At 44.7% G+C, this 10761-nt stretch overlaps 1 protein-coding gene across 2 annotated transcripts in view; it reads right to left on the bottom strand.

Annotated features, from left to right (window-relative positions):
• Positions 1–351: 351 nt before the first annotated feature.
• The window catches only part of LOC308319640 (lysine-specific demethylase 4A-like), a 46706-nt gene continuing 36296 nt past the window's right edge, over positions 352–10761 (bottom strand). For both annotated transcript variants that reach the window (XM_080769746.1, XM_080769747.1), the window contains 7 exons: positions 8599–8654; positions 7667–7775; positions 7242–7430; positions 5842–6012; positions 2860–2979; positions 2544–2636; positions 352–702 (listed from right to left, as the gene is read on the bottom strand). In XM_080769746.1, the coding sequence (XP_080625872.1) occupies positions 562–702; positions 2544–2636; positions 2860–2979; positions 5842–6012; positions 7242–7430; positions 7667–7775; positions 8599–8654 (879 nt within the window). In that variant the 3' untranslated portion in view covers positions 352–561. The remainder of the gene's footprint in view (positions 703–2543; positions 2637–2859; positions 2980–5841; positions 6013–7241; positions 7431–7666; positions 7776–8598; positions 8655–10761) is intronic.

Here is a 10761-nt window from a genome sequence, read left to right as displayed (position 1 = left end):
GGAGTTCTGCTCTGGTTCTGATTGGTTGAGTCCCGTGGTGGGAGTTCTGCTCTGGTTTTGGTGAAATATAGTTCCGTGTGATGGAGGGGTCAAAGTTGAACGAAAGTTGCGCTAATATTTTAGAAATAGGTCAACAATACATTATGACGTTAGTTTTGTGAATTAATTTACTTTTACTGCGTGCCCCCCCCCCCCCCCCACAAAATGACCAGAACTACTTAATATTGACCAAAACCAGAGCAGAACTCCCACCACGGGACTCAACCAATCAGAACCACAGCGGAACTCCCACCACGGGACTCAACCAATCAGAACCAGAGCAGAATTCCCACCAAGGGACTCAATCGGGCAATCAATCAATAGAGTTGCAACCACTATATTAATGCCAAGTATTTCATACAGCTTAAGTTAAAATAAAATCAGAACTATCCCCTTTAAGGGGTGGCGCAAGATAGTGTTGAGAACCCTGCTGTAGGGCCAGTGCTGGTGGTGAACACTAGGGGGCGCTGTTACTCATGACGGGCTCGATGTAGTCTCCATGGTGAGCACTAGGGGGCGCCGTTACTCCATGATGGCTCTGTAGATGACGGGCTCGATGTAGTCGCCACGGTAACGAGAGTTGATCACTCTCTGTCTCTTTGACTCCTGGATGATCTCCTTGTCCTCGAAGATACCGTCAAAACGCATGTCTGACGCCTTGGACTGGGAGAGAGACACAGAGAGAGAGAGACACAGAGACACAGAGAGAGAGAGACACAGAGACACAGAGAGAGAGAGAGACACAGAGACACAGAGACACAGAGAGAGAGAGAGAGAGAGAGAGAGAGAGAGACACAGAGAGACACAGAGAGAGAGAGAGAGAGAGAGAGAGAGAGAGAGAGACACAGAGAGAGAGAGAGAGACAGAGAGAGAGAGAGAGAGACACAGAGAGACACACAGAGAGAGAGAGAGAGAGAGACAGACACAGAGAGACACAGAGAGAGAGAGAGACACACACAGAGAGACACACAGAGACACACAGAGAGAGAGAGAGATGTTTGAGTGGTGCAACCACTCCTATAGACAGCTATGTGTGCGGCTGGGTCTGTCCCTGGCTGTGTCCGAGCATGGAAATAGCGTTTGTTCACCACCAAGTGTCACTGTTGCCTAACAGCCTAACACACAGACACACACAGGGCCAGGGAGGAGGGCTTGTACAGTACAGTACAGTACGGTACAGTACAGTAATTGATCACACCACCTATGTTGTGTGTGCCGTACCTTTCTGTAAATGTTTTGATATGTTCAGTCCTACAATCATTCCAGGCCCCTCCCCCTCGCCGGAGAGAATGTCGTCGTGGAAAAGTGGAGATATTTGACTGAATCTTTTCTTTCAAATGAATGTGAAACTACTAGAGTTTCTCCAGAGAGACTCTGACTCTACTAAACTACTAGAGTTTCTCCAACTCTACTAAACTACTAGAGTTTCTCCAACTCTACTAAACTACTAGAGTTTCTACAGAGACTCCAACTCTACTAAACTACTAGAGTTTCTCCAACTCTACTAAACTACTAGAGTTTCTCCAGAGCGACTCCAACTCTACTAAACTACTAGAGTTTCTCCAACTCTACTAAACTACTAGAGTTTCTCCAGAGCGACTCCAACTCTACTAAACTACTAGAGTTTCTCCAACTCTACTAAACTACTAGAGTTTCTCCAGAGTGACTCCAACTCTCAGGAATTCATTATTGGGTTCACACCCAAAAAGTTTAAACGCAGATGAGGCCAGTCTGGTATCCGTGCGCGGATTGGACCGATCTATGGCTGTGAATCTGGTATCCGTGTGCGGATTGGACCGATCTATGGCTGTGAATCTGGTATCCGTGTGCGGATTGGACCGATCTATGGCTGTGAATCTGGTATCCGTGTGCGGATTGGACCGATCTATGGCTGTGAATCTGGTATCCGTGTGCGGATTGGACCGATCTATGGCTGTGAAGAACACAGACATTCTAGGGATAACCCATTCAGCGCGGGAACCCCTTTTGTCGTTTCAAGCATTATGTTGTGCTTTAGCTATTGAAAAATAGCAGATCTACAAGCTTGTAGGTCTGCTATTTTTGAAAAATCGTGAGAATTATTTTTCGTCATAATTAACCCTTTACTCACCAGTCAGTCATAATTAACCCTTTACTCACCAGTCAGTCATAACCCTTTACTTACCAGTCAGTCATAATTAACCCTTTACTCACCAGTCAGTCATGATTAACCCTTTACTCACCAGTCAGTCATAATTAACCCTTTACTCACCAGTCAGTCATGATTAACCCTTTACTCATCAGTCAGTCATAATTAACCCTTTACTCACCAGTCAGTCATAATTAACCCTTTACTCACCAGTCAGTCATGATTAACCCTTTACTCACCAGTCATGATTAACCCTTTACTCACCAGTCATGATTAACCCTTTACTCACCAGTCAGTCATAATTAACCCTTTACTCACCACTCAGTCATGATTAACCCTTTACTCACCAGTCAGTCATGATTAACCCTTTACTCACCAGTCGAGACTTGACCCTCTTGGGCAGCTCTTCGTCCAGAGTGTAGACGTCATCTCGTTTGGTCGTTAGTTGGGATCCGTCCTCAAACTCCACCTGGTGGACAAATAGTGCTTTTTGTTTTGACTTTGTTTTCTATTTTACTTTTGCTAGTTTTTGTGTGTGGGGGGTTGGGGGGGGGGGGGGGCGTAACAATCCTCTAGAGCTCTGTAGAAGACAGAGGCTCTAATAATATTAATAATAATAACAATAATAATACTAATAATGATGATAATGATAACAAAACAAAAAACAATAACAATAATAATAATATTCTCACCAGGTACATCTGGGTGATGTGTGCTGCTACAAACTTGGCTCCGTAGACCAGTCCGTCGGTCCAGCGAACCTGAACGACCTCGCCTTGGGGGGGAGGACCCATCTGGACACAGTTCTGACTCTGTGGAGAAAAACCATTTAGAGGACCATCTGGACACAGTTCTGACTCTGTGGAGAAAAACCATATAGAGGAACCATCTGGACACAGTTCTGACTCTGTGGAGAAAAACCATATAGAGGAACCATCTGGACACAGTTCTGACTCTGTGGAGAAAAACCATATAGAGGACCATCTGGACACAGTTCTGACTGTGGAGAAAGACCATATAGAGGACCCATCTGGACACAGTTCTGACTCTGTGGAGAAAAACCATATAGAGGACCCATCTGGACACAGTTCTGACTCTGTGGAGAAAAACCATATAGAGGACCCATCTGGACACAGTTCTGACTCTGTGGAGAAAAACCATTTAGAGGACCATCTGGACACAGTTCTGACTCTGTGGAGAAAAACCATTTAGAGGACCATCTGGACACAGTTCTGACTCTGTGGAGAAAAACCATATAGAGGAACCATCTGGACACAGTTCTGACTCTGTGGAGAAAAACCATATAGAGGAACCATCTGGACACAGTTCTGACTCTGTGGAGAAAAACCATATAGAGGAACCATCTGGACACAGTTCTGACTCTGTGGAGAAAAACCATATAGAGGACCCATCTGGACACAGTTCTGACTCTGTGGAGAAAAACCATATAGAGGACCCATCTGGACACAGTTCTGACTCTGTGGAGAAAAACCATATAGAGGACCATCTGGACACAGTTCTGACTCTGTGGAGAAAAACCATATAGAGGACCATCTGGACACAGTTCTGACTCTGTGGAGAAAAACCATATAGAGGACCATCTGGACACAGTTCTGACTCTGTGGAGAAAAACCATATAGAGGACCCATCTGGACACAGTTCTGACTCTGTGGAGAAAAACCATATAGAGGACCCACCATATAGAAGACCCATCTGGACACAGTTCTGACTCTGTGGAGAAAAACCATATAGAGGACCATCTGGACACCGTTCTGACTCTGGAGAAAAACCATATAGAGGAACCATCTGGACACGATTCTGACTGGAGAAAAACCATATAGAGGAACCATCTGGACACGGTTCTGACTGGAGAAAAACCATATAGGACCATCTGGACAGTTCTGACTCTGTGGAGAAAAACCATTTAGAGGAACCATCTGGACACAGTTCTGACTCTGTGGATAAAAACCATATAGAGGAACCATCGGGACACAGTTCTGACTCTGTGGAGAAAAACCATATAGAGGACCCATCTGGACACAGTTCTGACTCTGTGGAGAAAAAAAAATATAGAGGACCCATCTGGACACAGTTCTGACTGTGGAGAAAAACCATATAGAGGACCATCTGGACACAGTTCTGACTCTGTGGAGAAAAACCATATAGAGGACCCATCTGGACACAGTTCTGACAGTGGAGAAAGACCATATAGAGGACCCATCTGGACACAGTTCTGACTGTGGAGAAAAAACATATAGAGGACACTCTGGACACAGTTCTGACTCTGTGGATAAAAAACATATAGAGGATCCATCTGGACACAGTTCTGACTCTGTGGAGAAAAACCATATAGAGGACCCATCTGGACACAGTTCTGACTCTGTGGAGAAAAACCATATAGAGGACCCATCTGGACACAGTTCTGACTCTGTGGAGAAAAACCATATAGAGGACCCATCTGGACACAGTTCTGAAGTCTGTGGAGAAAAACCATATAGAGGACCCATCTGGACACAGTTCTGACTCTGTGGAGAAAAACCATATAGAGGACCATCTGGACACAGTTCTGACTCTGTGGAGAAAAACCATATAGAGGACCCATCTGGACACAGTTCTGACTCTGTGGAGAAAAACCATATAGAGGACCATCTGGACACAGTTCTGACTCTGTGGAGAAAAACCATATAGAGGACCCATCTAGACACAGTTCTGACTCTGTGGAGAAAAACCATATAGAGGACCCACCATATAGAAGACCCATCTGGACACAGTTCTGACTCTGTGGAGAAAAACCATATAGAGGACCATCTGGACACCGTTCTGACTCTGGAGAAAAACCATATAGAGGAACCATCTGGACACGGTTCTGACTGGAGAAAAACCATATAGAGGAACCATCTGGACACGGTTCTGACTGGAGAAAAACCATATAGAGGACCATCTGGACAGTTCTGACTCTGTGGAGAAAAAACATTTAGAGGAACCATCTGGACACAGTTCTGACTCTGTGGATAAAAACCATATAGAGGAACCATCGGGACACAGTTCTGACTCTGTGGAGAAAAACCATATAGAGGACCCATCTGGACACAGTTCTGACTCTGTGGAGAAAAAAACATATAGAGGACCCATCTGGACACAGTTCTGACTGTGGAGAAAAACCATATAGAGGACCATCTGGACACAGTTCTGACTCTGTGGAGAAAAACCATATAGAGGACCCATCTGGACACAGTTCTGACAGTGGAGAAAGACCATATAGAGGACCCATCTGGACACAGTTCTGACTGTGGAGAAAAAACATATAGAGGACACTCTGGACACAGTTCTGACTCTGTGGAGAAAAAACATATAGAGGATCCATCTGGACACAGTTCTGACTCTGTGGAGAAAAACCATATAGAGGACCCATCTGGACACAGTTCTGACTCTGTGGAGAAAAAACATATAGAGGACCATCTGGACACCGTTCTGACTCCTGATTGGATACAATTGGTAAAAAATAAAACCGACCTGAAAATGTATGTATTTAGGGTTGAAGTGAGGCGGTCTTATTACTATGTCCTCAGGGAACAGCTAAAGGGTCTTACCACTTAGAGGACAGCTAAAGGGTCTTACCACTCGGGGAACAGCTAAAGGGTCTTACCACTCAGAGGACAGCTAAAGGGTCTTACCACAATGTCCTCGGGGAACAGGTTGTCGCTGAAGGATCCGTCGTCAAAGTTGACCTCGTAGAAGGTCTCCTTGGACAGCTGCACCACGTCACACTGGTAGTAGCGGCCATTTTTATGCTTGCAGATCACCTTCTGGCCCACCGTCAGCTCCTGCATGGCTGCCTTGTTACGCTGTTACACAACACGTAACCACACGTTACACAAAAAAAAAAAATGTTACTGTGGTAGTACTGTACACAAAAATAATACCACTTTGTATCCAATAGGATAATAGGCACTCACATATGTGCTTCTGGGGGGGGGGGGTCCCTGGAAAAACACATTTTCAGATGGGGGTCGGTGGCCAAATACATATAATTTGTGGGGTTCTTGACATGAAATATTGAGCACCACTGATATAGAAACATGAGGTATTTCAGAAAACTGCCAGGATTTAGAAGACATTTTTATTTATTTTGATGTCAGGTCTAAATGCGTTAAGGTTTCACCCGGCAGCAGCAAACACACGTCCATGTGTTGGCAGCTCGGTGAAACCTTCAAACACAACAGGAATCCTGCAATCCTGTTGCCTCCGCGACCCAACTACGGATAAGCGGTTGAAGATGGATGAAATGGAACCCAAAACGAATGATTCATTACGTCTATAGGAGCAGGTCCTTTGTGTCTGAATCATTACCACTGGTTCCCAAACCTTTCCATGTCAAGGACCTCCCATGACACTAATTAGCCGGTGGAAAATACATGCCAGGGAGCCTCATAAGAAAAGATCTTTACGGCTCTTGCAGTGATTTTCAACCATTTTCATTTCAAGGGCCCCTCAGGTTTGACCTGAATTATGCTACGGTCCACTCTATTTAATGGCATTTCTATCTCTGGGACCCCCAATTTATATTGTAAAATCAATGTTAATGTAACTCTGAGAGTGTACATTGGTACACTCTCAGAGTTACAGACCCATAAGGGTCCCATTTGGTTCTAAACTATCCTTTAGCTGGGGGACCCCTGGAACTCCCTCAGGGACCCCCTGGTGGACCCCCTGATGCCTGACGAAGACCCACAGTGGTCGAAACGTTGTTACAAATAAATAATTTCCCCGGGAGCTTCAATTCAGTGTGCGGACATCCCTTCCTTTTTCATTGTACATATATTTTTGACCAGCACCTGTAGAATGTCTGGAGATGTGCATGCTTCCTGTCGTATCCTACCCCCTGGAACTCCCTCAAGGACCCCTGGGGGTCCTCTGTGTTTACCTCTATAGGGTGGGTCCTTTGAGGGACCCCTGGGGGTCCTCTGTGTTTACCTCTATAGGGTGGGTCCTTTGAGGGACCCCTGGGGGTCCTCTGTGTTTACCTCTATAGGGTGGGTCCTTTGAGGGACCCCTGGGGGTCCTCTGTGTTTACCTCTATAGGCGTGGGTCCTTTGTGGCGGCAGCAGGTGACGTAGACCATGAAGGGCCAGTCGTCCGGCTGCATCAGGACGCCGGCGGCCTGGGCGCAGGTGGGGTGGTAGGCGGTGGGGCAGCGGCCGTGGGAGCACTGCACGCAGCAGCCTGACGCCTTCTTCATACGCTTCTTACAGAAGTAGCATTTCTGACACACAGAGACACACAATTTACTTCTGACACACACAAGCATTTACTTAATTTACTTCTGACAGAAGAAACATTCATGACACACAGAGACAGTAACTTCTCACAGTGGTAAAATAGAGACAGAGAGGAAATTAACGTCAATTTACTTCTTACAAAAGGTAACGTTTCTGACACACAGACGCAGAAACACAGGACTGGGAACATTCTCAACTGGTTAATGTTCTACTTGCTCACCAGTTTGAATCTCTGTAGAGGAATTCCACTCAGATCCACCGGACGTCTCTCTGTGACGTTGACAAACCGAGCCTCCAGGACCGCGACCGCACACATGACATGAACCCACCTGGAATGTACACACAGTACAACACATTACTGCCTGAGACACCACACCACTGTCCTCAATACATACAGTACACACAATACAACAAATTACTGCCTGAGACACCACACCACTGTCCTCAATACATACAGTACACACAATACAACAAATTACTGCCTGAGACACCACACCACTGTCCTCAATACATACAGTACACACAATACAACAAATTACTGCCTGAGACACCACACCACTGTCCTCAATACATACAGTACACACAATACAACAAATTACTGCCTGAGACACCACACCACTGTCCTCAATACATACAGTACACACAATACAACACAGTACAACACATTACTGCTACACTGCACACATACCTGTAACGTACAACACAATACAACATGTCACTGCCTGGTACAGTACAGTTGTACAGTAACTGTACTGACGTTGACCAATGAGGACAGCCCAGCACAGTCACATGTCGTCTAACCTCAGTCATGTGACTTAAGGTACAACTCAGTTCTTAAAACAAACATGAATAACGGTACATGTTGTGTACCAATCAGCTGGCTCAGTGATCAGTGACCAATCAGCTGGCTCAGTGATCAGTGACCAATCAGCTGGCTCAGTGATCAGTGACCAATCAGCTGGCTCAGTGATCAGTGACCAATCAGCTGGCTCAGTGATCAGTGACCAATCAGCTGGCTCAGTGATCAGTGACCAATCAGCTGGCTCAGTGATCAGTGACCAATCAGCTGGCTCAGTGATCAGTGACCAATCAGCTGGCTCAGTGATCAGTGACCAATCAGCTGGCTCAGTGACATGTGACATGTGTACTTACTTGTTGTTATTGGCTCTCTGCAAGGCTCCGCCCCTCAGCGAACACAAACAACACTTCTGGAAACAGAAAACACCGTTACTAGTAGTAGGGATGTTTAGGGACAGAAAACACTGTTACTAGTAGTAGGGATGTTTAGGGACAGAAAACACTGTTACTAGTAGTAGGGATGTTTAGGGACAGAAACACTGTTACTAGTAGTAGGGATGTTTAGGGACAGAAACACTGTTACTAGTAGTAGGGATGTTTAGGGACAGAAACACTGTTACTAGTAGTAGGGATGTTTAGGGACAGAAACACTGTTACTAGTAGTAGGGATGTTTAGGGACAGAAACACTGTTACTAGTAGTAGGGATGTTTAGGGACAGAAACACTGTTACTAGTAGTAGGGATGTTTAGGGACAGAAACACTGTTACTAGTAGTAGGGATGTTTAGGGACAGAAACACTGTTACTAGTAGTAGGGATGTTTAGGGACAGAAACACCGTTACTAGTAGTAGGGATGTTTAGGGACAGAAAACACCGTTACTAGTAGTAGGGATGTTTAGGGACATAAAACACTGTTACTAGTAGTAGGGATGTTTAGGGACAGAAACACTGTTACTAGTAGTAGGGATGTTTAGGGACAGAAAACACTGTTACTAGTAGTAGGGATGTTTAGGGACAGAAACACTGTTACTAGTAGTAGGGATGTTTAGGGACAGAAACACTGTTACTAGTAGTAGGGATGTTTAGGGACAGAAACACCGTTACTAGTAGTAGGGATGTTTAGGGACAGAAACACCGTTACTAGTAGTAGGGATGTTTAGGGACAGAAAACACTGTTACTAGTAGGGATGTTTAGGGACAGAAACACTGTTACTAGTAGTAGGTATGTTTAGGGACAGAAACACTGTTACTAGTAGTAGGGATGTTTAGGGACAGAAACACCGTTACTAGTAGTAGGGATGTTTAGGGACAGAAACACTGTTACTAGTAGTAGGGATGTTTAGGGACAGAAACACTGTTACTAGTAGTAGGGATGTTTAGGGACAGAAACACCGTTACTAGTAGTAGGGATGTTTAGGGACAGAAACACTGTTACTAGTAGTAGGGATGTTTAGGGACAGGAAACACTGTTACTAGTAGTAGGGATGTTTAGGGACAGAAACACCGTTACTAGTAGTAGGGATGTTTAGGGACAGAAACACCGTTACTAGTAGTAGGGATGTTTAGGGACAGAAAACACTGTTACTAGTAGTAGGGATGTTTAGGGACAGAAACACTGTTACTAGTAGTAGGGATGTTTAGGGACAGAAACACTGTTACTAGTAGTAGGGATGTTTAGGGACAGAAACACTGTTACTAGTAGTAGGGATGTTTAGGGACAGAAACACTGTTACTAGTAGTAGGGATGTTTAGGGACAGAAACACCGTTACTAGTAGTAGGGATGTTTAGGGACAGAAACACCGTTACTAGTAGTAGGGATTTTTAAGGACAGAAAACACTGTTACTAGTAGTAGGGATGTTTAGGGACAGAAACACTGTTACTAGTAGTAGGGATGTTTAGGGACAGAAACACTGTTACTAGTAGTAGGGATGTTTAGGGACAGAAACACCGTTACTAGTAGTAGGGATGTTTAGGGACAGAAACACTGTTACTAGTAGTAGGGATGTTTAGGGACAGAAAACACTGTTACTAGTAGTAGGGATGTTTAGGGACAGAAACACTGTTACTAGTAGTAGGGATGTTTAGGGACAGAAACACTGTTACTAGTAGTAGGGATGTTTAGGGACAGAAAACACTGTTACTAGTAGTAGGGATGTTTAGGGACAGGAAACACTGTTACTAGTAGTAGGGATGTTTAGGGACAGAAAACACTGTTACTAGTAGTAGGGATGTTTAGGGACATAAAACACTGTTACTAGTAGTAGGGATGTTTAGGGACAGAAAACACTGTTACTAGTAGTAGGGATGTTTAGGGACAGAAACACTGTTACTAGTAGTAGGGATGTTTAGGGACAGAAACACTGTTACTAGTAGTAGGGATGTTTAGGGACAGAAACACCGTTACTAGTAGTAGGGATGTTTAGGGACAGAAAACACTGTTACTAGTAGTAGGGATGTTTAGGGACAGAAACACTGTTACTAGTAGTAGGGATGTTTAGGGACAGAAACACTGTTA

The sequence above is a fragment of the Protomyctophum bolini genome (genome assembly GCF_963924005.1).
Source record: "Protomyctophum bolini genome assembly, chromosome: 8".
In the NCBI taxonomy this organism is placed as follows: Eukaryota; Metazoa; Chordata; class Actinopteri; order Myctophiformes; family Myctophidae; genus Protomyctophum; species Protomyctophum bolini.
This window is presented reverse-complemented; position numbering and strand designations above follow the sequence as displayed.